Source organism: Podarcis muralis, chromosome 9 (assembly GCF_964188315.1).
Source record: "Podarcis muralis chromosome 9, rPodMur119.hap1.1, whole genome shotgun sequence".
Lineage (NCBI taxonomy): Eukaryota > Metazoa > Chordata > Lepidosauria > Squamata > Lacertidae > Podarcis > Podarcis muralis.
Genome location: NC_135663.1, coordinates 29,503,891 through 29,519,640, shown reverse-complemented (window position 1 = coordinate 29,519,640; position 15,750 = coordinate 29,503,891). Strand labels below are relative to the sequence as shown.

Below are 15,750 nucleotides of genomic sequence, written 5' to 3'. Positions count from 1 at the left end.
GCCAACTTCTCAAAGCTACTACAGTGGTACCTTGGGTTACATATGCTTCAGGTTACATATGCTTCAGGTTACAGATTCTGCCAACCCAGAAATAGTACCTCGGGTTAAGAACTTTGCTTCAGGATGAGAACAGAAATCGTGCGGCAGTGGCACGGCAGCAGCGGGAGGCCCCATTAGCTAAAGTGGTGCCTCAGGTTAAGAACAGTTTCAGGTTAAGAACGGACCTCCGGAACGAAGTTCTTCTCCTGAGGTACCACTGTATCTATAGGCAAATCCCATGAATGCTTTGGGCAAAATGCTGATCACACTGAATTTAGTGTTAACATTTTTGTCATTATTCGCCTGCCTGCCTCACTCTCAGCACTCCTATGAAAACATTTTTTAAAAAAATAATAATAAAAAGACCAGCATGTTGACATTAATTTTTATTCCAAGTATAACAAACTTAAAATGATTTAGCACTATAGCAATCACGGTTCCATAAATTAAATACATATAGAATTTATACAATCTACATTGACAAGAAAAAGCCATTCAGGGAATCACATTATCCAAAAGGGTTTTTTCAGTGTTATGGCAAATAAAAGTTATGAAAATTCACAGTTAATCTGTAGCTTAGAGATGCAAAATATTGCACATAATACAATTGTGAATGCTAAACAGCAGCTTTACAGTTTTTCTTCACAAACATTGGTCATGTAGTACTAGACTGAATACAAAATGGCATCATGTACACCACGGTAAACAGTTATTCACAACGTAAATCAAGTTTTAAATAAAGTAGCAAAAAACTGCTGGGTTCTTTCAGTTGCCCTGTTAACTCAGTGATCTTCTTTATCTTTTCCTTTCCTTTCTTTCTCATCCTGTAGTGCAGTGCCAAGCTTCTTGATGAGAACTGACAGAACTTTGTCCAGTGGGTCCATGACCCCACGCTGAAGCCATTTAGGAATAGTAGTTCTTGCATGATGGAAGCCTAGCTTCTGAAGAATGTAGTCAACACCTACTGGGTCAATTTTTCTTCCAGTCCAGGAGATTAATCTAAAAGTTAAAATATGTTAGCATTGTCAATATCTGAACATGCAAAGGAAATAAACATGACCACTGAGAAGGGGAGAGAAAAAAAATTAGGGCATGGGGAACAGAATGAAGTGGCTGCAATGCTAAACAGAAGCACTCCGCACTGCAATGTAAGGTTCCCTTGCTTCTCTCTCACTATGTAGAACCAATCTGGAAGGGTGGGAACATTCCAATTTTCCCAATCTTACTGCAAACAGAATGACACATTTACCTGAGTGTGGGCTCCAGATGCCATGTATTGCAGATAAATTCTCTCCAATCCACAGTAGTGTAAGTAATACTTTCTTCTGCTCCCTTCTCAGCAGAGCTCTCATCAAGTACACTGATGGGGCTTTTCTGTCCCGGCCGACTAGAAAAAATACGAGGTGGAAAGATGGCTAGAAAAGGGTAAAAACAGTAAGGAATAGATATTAGACTTCTTTAAACTGCAGACTGAATTGTTAATGTAATGACCAAAGATGTTCCTAATTATAATTACTATTCATTAAATTTCTATATTGCCCTTCACTCAAAGATCACAGGGCGGTTTACAATATAAAAATAAAAGCAATATAATTACAAGGCATGTTTACATATAGTATCTTAACTGTAATACACTGTAGTTACAAAAAATGCTTATTTTAATATGCTAGGCTTCATTAACTATTTGTGAAGTGTATCATTTCCAAATCATCCCGAAATTGATCTACATACCTTTCTCCTTTTCTTTAAGATAAGCCGATACCAGGTCATGCAGAAACATTATCAACTCAGCATCCATAGTTACGCATATATGATCAGTGAATTCTGTAACGACACTGCACTCCACTTTTGGCTTAGCATTGGGATCTGTAACAAAATGTTATAATTTTGGCAGAGGTGATTTGCATGCAAACTTTTTAATGGCAAATGTTAAAATGCGGTAGTATTTAAAAAGTGCTAATCATTTGCAGGGTGATCTTAAAATAAAAATCCTACTGATGTATTTCGCATCTCTCCTTGGCGAGGCAGGTGCACACTGGCTTCAAGATGATATTACAACTACTGCTCTGCACCACATCTCCAAAAAGAAGTTTTAAACCAGGAGTGGGAACTGGATCTGGCCGGTGGACCAGACTGTTATCTCTCTTGCCCTTCGGAGGTCGAGTCTGACAAGTGGGGTGGAGACACCCATCTGCCAGTCACCTGATATCACAATTATATCACGTGACTATTTTGCCCACAGGGATCTTCAGAATCCACTTTCAAAGTGGTATTTTAAGCAGTGCTTTGAAAGGGACTTTTGAAAATTAAGCTAAAGTTCTGATATTTGGGTTTTCAGAAGCCTCTTTCAAAGCGCTGTCTTGGCCCAGGGTTTTGTATAGGGCTTTGCAGGCCCCATTGATCAGCTTATTGGTGATGCCAGCAAACCTCCTTTACCTAACCCCACTCCAGGTGCAATGCTTGATGTCAGGTGTAGTGCAGGTAGCTGTAGTTTGGGTGAAATGGCCTTACAGGTCAAATGAGAAGCTCTAATGAGCCTAATTAGGCCCACACACCAGAAGTTCTAAATAGGACGCTAGTACAGTGCAACTGGTGTCAAGGAAGCCCATTAAATGGTATATATGCCATTGCTTGTGGGATCAGAGAGACTGCAGACTTACTACAGTGGACCCTTGGGTTATGTTCCCTTCAGGAAACGTAACTTTCAGGTTGCGAACGTGGCAACCCCAGAAGTGTATACTTCCAGGTTTCGCTGTGCGTGCATGTGCAAAAGTGCTCTATCGTGCCGCGTGTGTGCGCAGAAGCGGTACCTCTAGATGTGGACTTTTCGGGGTACGTACGGACCCCCGGAACAAATTAAGTTCGTATCCGGAGGGTCCACTGTACTTTCTTTCCTTTGGATTAAACAGTTAGAACTGATCTAATTTTTCAGCTATTGAACCGGATTGCTAAATGGTCTACATCACAAAAAAACAGTTTATATGTTTAATGCTTTTATGCCAGATTATCTCAGATTTTGAATAATACTCAATTAACTTTTCATAAGGTATGAATTAGGTTTGTAGTTCAGAAGGTATAACACATCACCCTTTACCTTGTAATAAAGGTTCCTGTGGCTGTTGAACGTGAATAGATTTGAAGTCCAGCTGCATCCTTGGTAATGCAAAGATAGTTTCGGTCTCATGATTGTAACTGGAGCCTCCTCTGAATCCGCTTAACAAGCTAGAGCTTTTCACTGTTGTGCTGTTCTCTGGGTTATTTGCATCAACATTTCGGAGAAGGTTCAACTCTGCAAATACAAAGGAAGTAGAGCTATGTTTTGATTTCACTGGGCTTCGGATTGTTATCACTGCTACTCACAGATCATTTCAGATACTATAACTGAAATTAATTCAGCATAGTTCTGCTGAACTCTGTAGTCTATGTGGTTAGTATGCTGCTGCCCCACCTTCTTTCACTTTGAATTGTAAATTCATGCAATTCCACCAGCAATAACCAGATCAGGAAGCAGAAATGTGGTAGAAGAGCTCACCTTCATTCCTTGTGGCTGTAACATAGTTGAACCACTCTTTCACACTTGCCACTCCATGTGGTGGGTTTTCATGGCGCCTCCTTGTGATCTTGGTGATGGTTGCCATTGGGCTTTCCAGGGCTCCACATGGCTTTGTGACCATAGTATTGTGACCCAAATGGAAGTCTAGTGTTTGCACAACATAGGTAGAATGTTCACTAGAACCTGGAGGGGTGGGGGTGGTTTAAAAACACGGTTATTTGCTTACTGAAGAGCCTAATCATGTTGAATGTAATTTTTAACAAAAAAAGTGTGCTTTGCATAATTACAGAGCATGTATGCAATAATCGGAAGTAGAGAAAAACTCCCACCATGTATTGTATCAGATATTTATTTTGGTATTTTCCTTTGTCTGGAAACTCTTGTCAGTATATAGACATGCAATCACTAGCCTCATAGAATACTAGACTGTCACAACCACAATTCATCTAGCTTCAAGAAGTCATGGAAAAAACCTCTCCTGTTCCTGAGTAGTCATTGGGTTATAAACTCATTGGTCTCATGATTCCACATGCAGCCAAGCTTTGGCCCAAGAGGTCAGCCCAGAGTATGAAGTTGTCCAGCCCAGATCTATGCACTTAATGCACTTGTAGAATTTACAACTTAAAAGGATAAAAAATATCTATAAAAAGAAAGGAGAACTAAGTTTTGATACCTTCTTGCCAAATTTTTTGTGCTTCTGTCCAAAAGGCAATGTTAGGTTCTTCAAGATGAAACAGAGCCCATGATTTTGAACGAAAATTAGGTCCATGGAAACATGCCAATGTCATGTGATTTCCATGCAGGCTCATAGAGCCTCCAAACTGCATTCCATCTTCCGGTAAAGGAATCTGAAATAAGGATATGTGGCACCCTGACACCACCTTTAAAACTCCTGGCCAATGACGATGATGTGCTGCATCTAGTACTGTGGAGGAAAGCATACAGAAGAAACAGTGGAATTAATATCTACTTAACAGAATCTGTGCCTTTGTGTGTGTGTGTGTGTGTGTGTGTGTGTGTGTGTGTGTGTGTGTCTAGGGAATCTAAAACTTCTGAGCCTATCCAGAAATATACACATTAATTATATATACATAGGTCAGGCTCTTCCAAAGCTGAGGGTACATTTATTGCAGAGAGATCAGCAGCAATGGTATGAACGGATTCTTGAAACTATCTACGTAGATTTATAAAACTTAGACTACCCCCATATAGAAACATAAAAAGAGCTATACTACTAAATAAAAATATGCATCTCAATAGCATTTTTAAATGAGTGTGTTTAAAAAATGCATGATGTGAAAAACCACAAGAACATGGACTAAAGTCTTTTGAGGTAAGTTCTATTTTCTTTTACCCAAACGGAAGTAGCTTGAAGTACAAAGTACTTCTAAACATCTAATCTAAACTTGCATCAAAAACGAAGGCATAAAGAATGAGCACGCACTTTACAACGCTGCATACCACTTCACTTTCCCATACACTGGTACTCTGCATACCAATTCACTCTCTTAAGACATGGGTAGTCTGCCCAAAATAAAGTATTATTTTGATTGAGTAGTATGGCTCTTTTGATGCAAAGTGCTTGCTCATCTTTTGTGCCTTGCAATGCTGATGTAAGTAGATTAGATGTTTAGAAGTACTTTGTGCTTCAAAACACCTTCCGTTTGTAGAAAGGAAAAATGAGTTTTCACCTCAAAGGACTTATGCCAAAGTTCTTGCGGGTTCTCACAGCAGGATACATATTTTTTTTAACACACACATTTAAAAATAGAGATGTTTTTGAGATACACATTTCCGGGCTTGGAGACAAGGTTTGTAGGCTCATAATACTCACATCTAATGCAAGGTGAGCATTACAACCCGTAAATTCTCCTCTGCTTTGTATTTTAATGAAAGTCAAATAATTCTACTTCCCTCCACTGTCCCAACAAGCCCTGAATTAATAGCCTTTGGTTAAACTATATTATCCCAGGGCTACTTGCACCCGGCATGCTGCTATGCAAGAAACCTCTGGGCCATATAGTTTTTATCAAGGGCTTCTAAAATCAGGGGGAAAGAGACTGCCCAGCCACTTGCTACCACATTATCAGGAGCAGCCAGGTTAAGTGGGGTGGGAGATGCTTGAGAAATGTGTCAGCCTATGAATTGGGGACTTACTTAGTGGGTGGGCTGCCAAGCAGAGCTATTTCCTGATTCTTAGGAAACAGCTCGTATTATTCCAAGCCAATCTGGCACAGGGCCTTCTCGGTAGCGGCGCCCACCTTGTGGAACGCCCTCTCATCAGATGTCAAGGAAATAAACAACTATATGACTTTTTGAAGACATCTGAAGGCAGCCCTGTTTAAGGAAGTTTTTAATGTTTGATTCTATTTTTAATATTCTGTTGGGAGCTGTCCAGAGTGGCTGGGAAAACCCAGCCAGATGGGCGGGGTATAAATAATAAATTATTATTGAAATAATAAATTATCATGAAATCGGAATATAAAACTTTTAATTACGAAATGGGCTAAAGCAGTTTCAATACGTACATTGCTGGTGTGAGCTTTTCTCTGCAACATGGACCACACTCTTTGGGGGAAGATAAGGAACAGGTCCCCATGTAGACAAAGCTCTCTTGCTGGTATCAAACTGCTGAGTAAAGAATTCTTGGAGCTTCATTCCTATTTTGATGAGGTCAGGTGTGGTTGATCGGGAAATCATTACTTGAAAAATATCCCACTTCAAATCTCCATGGACAAATATCTCACTGAAACATTGAAATGAGATAATATCTCTTGTGAATTCATATTGTATTACTTGGTTATAATGGGATGATAGTCAATGTATATAAATGTAGCAACTACAGTAGAAATGGGATAACAGCTTAAGAAGGAAATTTTTAAAAATAGCTTTGATTAGAAACCATACGAGCAGAAATGTACACCATTAGATATGGCAAGAAACCTTACCTTTTATCAGTAATACTGGATTCAAAAGTATTGTAGAGATTAACTTTCCATTCATCTTGCAGTTTAAGGTCTGCATTACTGAAAATGCCCATTAGGATACTGGACCCCATGTAATCAACCCGTGCTTCAGTAGAACCCATGGTAATCTGAATTTTGTGATTTGGCTGCTGATTGGGATGTTCTGAAATATGAGCTAAAAAAAACAACATTTGCATTATATGGGAACAAGATAGTATCTAGCCCGCCTCTCTCCCATGGTTTGCCAATACACAGCCCAATCCATGTCATAAGATTTGAGGTCTCTCCCAGCTCCGGATGACAATAGGAGAGTGGATCACTTGCAATATGAGAATTGGGTTGCCTGAGACAGCTGCTTTTCTGTAGCACACCTGCTCTCTACTTTCAGCACACCTTCTAGTGAGCATGGGCAACTGACAGTTTCCTGCTATTACGAACTGAAATGTGCCACAGAATTCAAGATTTGAATTCAAGATTTGAACAGCACCGTGGAAGCTGCCGGGCAAAAACTGGACACAATCTAGCCAAAGTTGTGCATTTCTTAGGCTCAGTAACTTCAACGAGAGAGGCTTTAATAACAGGCTAACGTTCACATTAAAAGCCATACAACTTCTATGGTTTTGAAGACTGGATTATAGCCTTTCTCTGCCAAGGAAAAGTGTATGTAAAAATCAAAACAAATGATTGACTTATTGTGTGCATGCACACATACAGACACACACACTGACATTCCAACTTACCCACCATCTCCAAGGCATTAACATCTATGGTACCTCCAACCACTCCACCTCTAGAATCCAAATGTGACCTCCCAAGACCGACTGACATGCTAATTTCCCGATCTCTATTACTGCCCACAGATAAACGGCCCTGGCTTTTCAAACCACTAGTAGTCCACCTAAAACAGGGACAAAAATGAGAAAAATACATTGTATGCCATCTCTGACTCTCATATGTCAAAAATAAAAGTTGGGGAAAGCATTTAAAACTTTAAAAGTAATTTAAGTATTATGGAAAATGTTCATTTTTAAAAATCATACATGGGCATAAAAAAACAAGGAAAGTCGAGTGCCAAAATTTAAATTTTAGAAAGGAACTATATTTATGGATCTAGATGAGAGAAATGTTTCTCTTTTTTTCTTTTTTTTACTGACAAGGTTAACATATTTAATTAGAGAAAAATCTTTTTTTCCCCTTCAAAATGCAACAACATTTAATACAGACACAAAATGAGAAAATAAAAAAGAAAGAATATAAGAAGAGAGAAAAAGAGAAAAAATAATACTATACATTTCGTATATGTAAATGCCATATATTTACAAACTCACAAAAAAGAACAAAAACATTACTGTAAATTAGCTAAAAAAGACTTCCAAATATTTTCATTTACTGTATCTATTCTTTCCTTTATAATGCACAGTCTCAAATTAACGTAATTATTTTCGTACGTCCAAACATAATATCATTTCCACCTTTTATTTACAAGAATCGCTCTAGTTCTAGTTCAGGAGAATCTTATTCTTACAATAATTTTGTTAGATATTCCTTAAATATTCTCCATTCTTTGTATACATTCTGTTTCGATTGATCTCTTACTCTCCCTGTCAATGAGAGAAATGTTTCAAGCAACTCACTTAAGACTACTAGAAGAAAAGGTAGCTCACACATACACATATATTTGAAAGATTTCTTTTGATTACAAGAATCAGAAATTTACTTACGTAGTATTTCCCATTACATTGCTCATGTTCATCTGGACATTTAATTGCTTCAAATTCATAACAAAGACAACCAGCGTTTCCCATGGTGTCACTTGCTGACTTCCAACTTTGTTTGATTTATTAAATGGAGTTGATGTTTTTGAGACAGTATCTAGAATAAAACATCACCAGACTTTTTAAATTTAATATTAAAAAGTAATAATGACATGCCAGTTTTAGATACAATTTGTTTCCACTACTGTGTGAATTTTGTTAGAAAACGTTTCAGTAGCGGTGATGACTTCATGGCGGGAAACTTCTTACCATTATATATTTGTATGATCTTGTGGAGCATCTCTACACCAGCTCCAGCAGTGGCTAAAAGCAAAGAGTTGTCATGCAGAAATCGTCCACACGACTTGAATCAATTTCCAAATTTGGCTTCAAAGGAACGGCTAACATGACATCATCTCCCAGTGGCTGATAATAGTGACAAGATGGTTGTCACAGCTGATTAAATTCCCCCATGCTAAGATTACAATCGCTACAAATCTGAATGATATACGGCATGACCCAAAGATATTATTACACAGTAGCATGCGAATTAAAGCAGTAAAAGGAAAGAATGATGTTTGTACCTCTCTGGGGAACTGAAGAGTCTGACACGCTCCTGGATCTTGAAACAGCTGGAGATTTTAAGTTATGTGCTGCTGTTCCAGGTGACATATTGCTGTTTGTGCTGTGCTCATTGAAAACATTAGGGGACTGAGCCATGTGCGTAAATGAGGCGGACTGGCTTGGCTGCTCCCAGGTTCTACAGTATGCTTTTCGCGATGATTCAGGAGACATGTGCTGGTTTACTCCTTCAATAGAATCTGGTGTCCCGGGGCCAGATGCTACTGAGAAATAAAATACAGTGGTACCTCGGGTTACAGACGCTTCAGGTTGCAGACTCCGCTAACCCAGAAATAGTACCTCGGGTTAAGAACTTTGCTTCAGGATGAGAACAGAAATCGTGCTCCGGCGGCGTGGCAGCAGCAGGAGGGCCCATTAGCTAAAGTGGTGCTTCAGGTTAAGAACAGTTTCAGGTTAAGAACGGACCTCCGGAACGAATTAAGTACTTAACCTGATGTACCACTATAAAGCTTACATTACCATTCCGTGCACTGAACGGCAGGTTATTATTAGCCAAAAGCAAATGTTATCAGTTTGTCAAAGCGTGCGTTTCTCCAGTGTGACCTTGTTTTTTATCAGCCCATCCTATATCAAATTCGTCACGGTTGCAAGATACAGAAATTAATGAATTACCAAGGGTGGGATCCAATAGTGCACCAGAGTGTGTGCACAGAAGTCACTCCCCACCACGCAAACCTGCTCTAGAGGGTCCCCAAACCTCCCAGGGCAGATCTTGGGTATGTGTGATGGGGTAGAGAAGGGAAGAGAGAAAGCCCCATTAGTACAAATGAAAGTATGTTGTGCAAGCAGGACACCACACTTGGATATAAGCTTAAGAGTGAACCCTGTTTTCAAAAAAAGTTCAGATTCAAGGCCAAGACAAATCATACATATATTAAACACAGCTTCGCTGCTTACTTCCATCACAGACTCCACCACAAAAAATGTTCACAATATTAACTAATCATATTGTTGAAATACGGCAAAAGAAAGAAAGAAAGAATAATTAAATAATAAAATGAGCAAAGTACAACAGCTAAAAATTCTCTACATTGTAATCTGGATTATTATTTTTTTAATCACTTACCTGGGAGATTTATTGTTTGGTCCCCGAGAAAGAGGCGTCTTGCAATACTCCTCCTGTACCAGGCTCTTGGAAATGCTAAAATCTCACTTAGTCTCCTCATGTCATATTTAAAGGAAGCAGATCCTATATCACACACAGCTAATAAAAGAATTAAAAAAGTAAGTATAAAACTGGATGTGCAACAATACGCTCCAAAGTGCTTTCCTCCTTTTTAAGTAAGTTTTGCTAATTATATTTACATAGTGTATTTACATATTGCTTCACACAACCAGAGGCATCCCCAAATGATTTACAATAATAAAACACATAAGAAATGCAATGAAATAATAAAATACTAAATAACTTGTTCAATAAAATACTAAAAGTGTTGGTATGAAGAAAAAGCCATCTTAAACAGAACAAAATAGCTTCACCTTCCACACAGCATGAACACCAGCAGCCACCAAAAGCCTAACCATCAGTACTGCCCAACCACCTTTTACACGGTTTTGTGTGTGTTGTATTTCATGCATTTTGACTTGCTGTTACTTTTACTGATTACAGTTTAGTAATTTTTTATTGTAATTGTTAAAACTGCATTTCTATTTAATTATTATATGCCGATTTTTAATTTTATTGTGTACTATTATACTGAATAATAGTAGAGGATTACTGAATATTACTTTGCTACAAGTTGTTTATTTTCAAGTTATGTTTTTATTATGACTCTTTTTGTACTGGATCAGATTGTCATACAGTCATATTTGTTGTATATTTTGTTGCTTCTTCAGCTTGTAAACTGTGTATGGTAATATAGAAAGACGGTACATAAAAGTGAGATGAAAATAGAGGTAGAATATAATATCGCAAGAAAACAATGTTAATTATTGTTACACCCATAAATGCAATGGAGCATATACAACCATGCTGCATGGTGGACTAGGTCCAACATTAAACAAGACTGATAAATACCAGATATGTTTATTAATGTAGTATCCATTTTGCTTGCAGATTTGCTTGCAGACATGCTCTCAAAAAAGGTAGCACCTCCTGAACGCCTTATTCTTGAAAGGCTAACTTTTACAAACTCCAGATTGATGCTCAACGAATCTTTACGACCAGTAACTGATGAGGGTTCTTCGTCTACATTTCCTGAAACCATAAGGAACAACATAACAGTTTTCACTTGTTTTGAAGGACCCTAAGTTGTTCTTTCTAGTGCCTGCAGATTTCAGCTTAGCACAAAAAGACATAGGCACTTTGGACTGTGTAACACAAACTGTTGATAATCGCAGCTATATATCTCATTTGTTCTTTAAAAAAATTGTAAAAATCAGCTAGGAAAGATTTTGCATATACTAGTGGAAAGGACACTAACACACCCATGAACTCTATGAAATGCATACACAGAAAACTGCATCTTTAATGTACGCTCACATGTGTTGAAATGATTGGCTTTTCATAGAAATAGAAAAATACTTTTTGCAGAAACTCTTTTGTATTTCTCTTAGAACAGCCCTCCCCACCCCACCAAAGCTTAAGAACAACCAATACACTTTTGTGAAATTTTATATTCTGCAATTACCTAGGGATCCTGATCCAGAAGACAATCCTGCTACACTGGACTTTTGCTTCCCTGCTCCATACGGATGAAACACATAGAGAGAGAAATCGGACATGCAGGCAGTGAAGCTCAGACCTGAAGAACTGCTGCTAGCGCCTGTCAAATCTGACTGGCTACTACTATGCCGTGTTCTGCCAAAAGGACTGCCCAGTCCAGGCGATGAACCTATAGTGCAAAATGAAAGAACAATTTTAAAAATAGCACATATTAAATAAATTACATGTACCTTAGTTCAATCCTAAAGATCAGCCATGAGTTCTCTCTTGATTATTCCATTTGAACCATCAAATATGATGACACAGACATGTAAAGATATGACTCCCCAGTGTCATACACCAAACTGTTGCTTTCAACACTTCCTTCAAATTAAAAAAGTAGCTTTACATGAGACAAAACAATCTACAACTCAAATTCCCATTCTGATACATGCAACAAATTATTATTTATGTATACATGGTGCTTTACAGACCACAGAAACAAAATTTTGATAAATGTTGCCCTTAGGATACTAAAGCTAAATTTTGACAGTGAGGAGATAACTGGAGGAACAGAAGGAAGGTAGAAGAGATGTTTCCCCCTTCTTAAAAAAGTAAATCACTTAAACATTTATATGTTTCCAAAGAGTAAATAACAATGCACTAAATACTTTGGTTCAGTGTTACCTGCACAAGTCTCAAAGCTCATGCACATCCCTCGCCTCCTCTCACACAGGAGACGAAAAGCTTCCATTTTCAATTAGCCAAACCCAGACAAACCTTAGTGTTGTTGTTGTTGTTGTTGTTTAGTCGTTTAGTCGTGTCCGACTCTTCGTGACCCCATGGACCAGAGCACGCCAGGCACTCCTGTCTTCCACCGCCTCCCGCAGTTTGGTCAGGCTCATGTTTGTAGCTTCGAGAACACTATCCAACCATCTCATCCTCTGTCGTCCCCTTCTCCTTGTGCCCTCCATCTTTCCCAACATCAGCGTCTTTTCCAGGGAGTCTTCTCTTCTCATGAGGTGGCCAAAGTATTGGAGCCTCAACTTCACGATCTGTCCTTCCAGTGAGCACTCAGGTCTGATTTCCTTAAGAATGGATGTGTTTGATCTTCTTGCAGTCCATGGGACTCTCAAGAGTCTCCTCCAGCACCATAATTCAAAAGCATCCATTCTTCGGCGATCAGCCTTCTTTATGGTCCAGCTCTCACTTCCATACATCACTACTGGGAAAACCATGGCTTTAACTATACGGACCTTTGTTGGTAAGGTGATGTCTCTACTTTTTAAGATGTTGTCTAGATTTGCCATCGCCTTTCTCCCAAGGAGCAGGCGTGTTTTAATTTCGTGGCTGCTGTCACCATCTGCAGTGATCATGGAGCCCAAGAAAATAAAATCTCTCACTGCCTCCATTTCTTCCCCTGCTATTTGCCAGGAGGTGATGGGACCAGTGGCCATGATCTTCGTTTTTTTGATGTTGAGCTTCAGACCATATTTTGCGCTCTCCTCTTTCACCCTCATTAAAAGGTTCTTTAATTCCTCCTCACTTTCTGCCATCAAGGTTGTGTCATCTGCATATCTGAGGTTGTTGATATTTCTTCCGGCGATCTTAATTCCGGCTTGGGATTCATCCAGCCCAGCCTTTCGCATGATGAATTCTGCATATAAGTTAAATAAGCAGGGGGACAATATACAGCCTTGTCGTACTCCTTTCCCAATTTTGAACCAATCAGTTGTTCCATATCCAGTTCTAACTGTAGCTTCTTGTCCCACATAGAGATTTCTCAGGAGACAGATGAGGTGATCAGGCACTCCCATTTCTTTAAGAACTTGCCATAGTTTGCTGTGGTCGACACAGTCAAAGGCTTTTGCATAGTCAATGAAGCAGAAGTAGATGTCTTTCTGGAACTCTCTAGCTTTCTCCATAATCCAGCGCATGTTTGCAATTTGGTCTCTGGTTCCTCTGCCTCTTCTAAATCCAGCTTGCACTTCTGGGAGTTCTCGGTCCACATACTGCTTAAGCCTGCCTTGTAGAATTTTAAGCATAACCTTGCTAGCGTGTGAAATAAGTGCAATTGTGCGGTAGTTGGAGCATTCTTTGGCACTTCCCTTCTTTGGGATTGGGATGTAGACTGATCTTCTCCATTCTTCTGGCCACTGCTGAGTTTTCCAAATTTGCTGGCATATTGAGTGTAGCACCTTAACAGCATCATCTTTTAAAATTTTAAATAATTCAGCTGGAATATCATCACTTCCACTGGCCTTGTTATTAGCGATGCTTTCTAAGGCCCATTTGACTTCACTTTCCAGGATGTCTGGCTCAAGGTCAGCAACCACACTACCTGGGGTATACAAGACATCAATTTCTTTCTGGTATAGTTCCTCTGTGTATTCTTGCCACCTCTTCTTGATGTCTTCTGCTTCTGTTAGGTCCTTTCCACTTTTGTCTTTTATTATGGAAATCTTTGTACAAAATGTTCCTTTCATATCTCCAATTTTCTTGAACAGATCTCTGGTTCTTCCCATTCTATTGTTTTCCTCTATTTCTTTGCATTGCTCGTTTAAGAAGGCCTTCTTGTCTCTCCTTGCTATTTTTTGGAAATCTGCATTCAATTTCCTGTATCTTTCACTATCTCCCTCGCATTTTGCTTGCCTTCTCTCCCCCGCTATTTGTAAGGTCTCGTTGGACAGCCACTTTGCTTTCTTGCATTTCCTTTTCATTGGGATGGTTTTAGTTGCTGCCTCTTGTATAATGTTACGAGCCTCCATCCATAGTTCTTCAGGCACTCTGTCCACCAAATCTAAATCCTTAAACCTGTTCCTCACTTCCACTGTGTATTCATAAGGGATTTGACTTAGATTGTATCTTACCGGCCCAGTGGTTTTTCCTACTTTCTTCAGTTTAAGCTTGAATTTTGCTATAAGAAGCTGATGATCTGAGCCACAGTCAGCTCCAGGTCTTGTTTTTGCTGACTGTATAGAGCTTCTCCATCTTTGGCTGCAGAGAATATAATCAATCTGATTTCGATGCTGCCCATCTGGTGATGTCCATGTGTAGAGTCGTCTCTTGTGTTGCTGGAAAAGCGTGTTTGTGATGACCAGCTTGTTCTCTTGACAGAACTCTATTAGCCTTTGCCCTGCTTCGTTTTGAACTCCAAGGCCAAACTTGACAGTTGTTCCTTTTATCTCTTGATTCCCTACTTTAGCATTCCAATCCCCTATTATGAGCAGAACATCCTTCTTTGGTGTCATTTCTATAAGGTCTTGTAAGTCTTCATAGAATTGGTCAATTTCAGTTTCTTCAGCACCAGTAGTTGGTGCATAAACTTGGATTACTGTGATGTTAAAAGGTCTGCCTTGGATTCGTATCGAGATCATTCTATCATTTTTGAGATTGCATCCCAGTACAGCTTTCACCACTCTTTTGTTGACTATGAGGGCCACTCCATTTCTTTTACGGGTTTCTTGTCCACAGTAGTAGATATGATAGTCATCCGAACTGAATTCGCCCATTCCCGTCCATTTTAGTTCACTGATGCCCAAGATGTCAATATTTATTCTTGCCATCTCATTTTTGACCACATCCAACTTACCCAGGTTCATGGTTCTTACATTCCAGGTTCCTATGCAATATTTTTCTTTACAGCATTGGACTTTCCTTTCGCTTCCATGCATATCCGCAACTGAGCGTCCTTTCGGCTTTGGCCCAGCTGCTTCATCAGCTCTGGATCTACTTGTACTTGTCCTCCGCTCTTCCCCAGTAGCATGTTGGACACCTTCCGACCTGAGGGGCTCATCTTCCAGCGTCATAACTTTTATATGCCTGTTGTCTTTGTCCATGGAGTTTTCTTGGCAGGGATACTGGAGTGGCTTGCCAGTTCCTGCTCCAGCATGGTTTAAGGCAGGCATGTCCAAAGTCCATTTCAGGGCCTAATGAGGCCCACCGGTCGGTTTAATCTGGCCCCTGTGGCTGTCCACTCCTGGGGGGCAACCCCCCCCAACAACTTCAATCCTTAAAAAAGGTCAACAACTTTGGTTGGCCCTCACGAATGTTCACTTCATCAAATCTGGCCCTCTTTGAAAAAAATACTCCAGGCAACAAGGAAACAAGCCAACTTAAACTGTGGCTGATTCTTCTTTCCCTGAATCATAG

General features: G+C 39.5%; 1 protein-coding gene across 15 annotated transcripts in view; it reads right to left on the bottom strand.

Annotated features, from left to right (window-relative positions):
- Nucleotides 1-412: 412 nt before the first annotated feature.
- BLTP1 (bridge-like lipid transfer protein family member 1) overlaps nucleotides 413-15,750 on the bottom strand; it is a 105,716-nt gene continuing 90,378 nt past the window's right edge. For 10 of the 15 annotated variants that reach the window (XM_028744747.2, XM_028744739.2, XM_028744741.2 and 7 more), the window contains 14 exons: nucleotides 11,585-11,788; nucleotides 10,972-11,151; nucleotides 10,021-10,158; nucleotides 8,897-9,157; nucleotides 8,280-8,430; nucleotides 7,299-7,456; nucleotides 6,541-6,733; nucleotides 6,121-6,338; nucleotides 4,266-4,517; nucleotides 3,572-3,775; nucleotides 3,134-3,328; nucleotides 1,771-1,905; nucleotides 1,289-1,454; nucleotides 413-1,038 (listed from right to left, as the gene is read on the bottom strand). In XM_028744747.2, the coding sequence (XP_028600580.2) occupies nucleotides 822-1,038; nucleotides 1,289-1,454; nucleotides 1,771-1,905; nucleotides 3,134-3,328; nucleotides 3,572-3,775; nucleotides 4,266-4,517; nucleotides 6,121-6,338; nucleotides 6,541-6,733; nucleotides 7,299-7,456; nucleotides 8,280-8,430; nucleotides 8,897-9,157; nucleotides 10,021-10,158; nucleotides 10,972-11,151; nucleotides 11,585-11,788 (2,672 nt within the window). In that variant the 3' untranslated portion in view covers nucleotides 413-821. The remainder of the gene's footprint in view (nucleotides 1,039-1,288; nucleotides 1,455-1,770; nucleotides 1,906-3,133; nucleotides 3,329-3,571; nucleotides 3,776-4,265; nucleotides 4,518-6,120; nucleotides 6,339-6,540; nucleotides 6,734-7,298; nucleotides 7,457-8,279; nucleotides 8,431-8,896; nucleotides 9,158-10,020; nucleotides 10,159-10,971; nucleotides 11,152-11,584; nucleotides 11,789-15,750) is intronic. The other 5 variants (XM_028744736.2, XM_077934014.1, XM_077934016.1 and 2 more) reach the window with 2 other exon arrangements.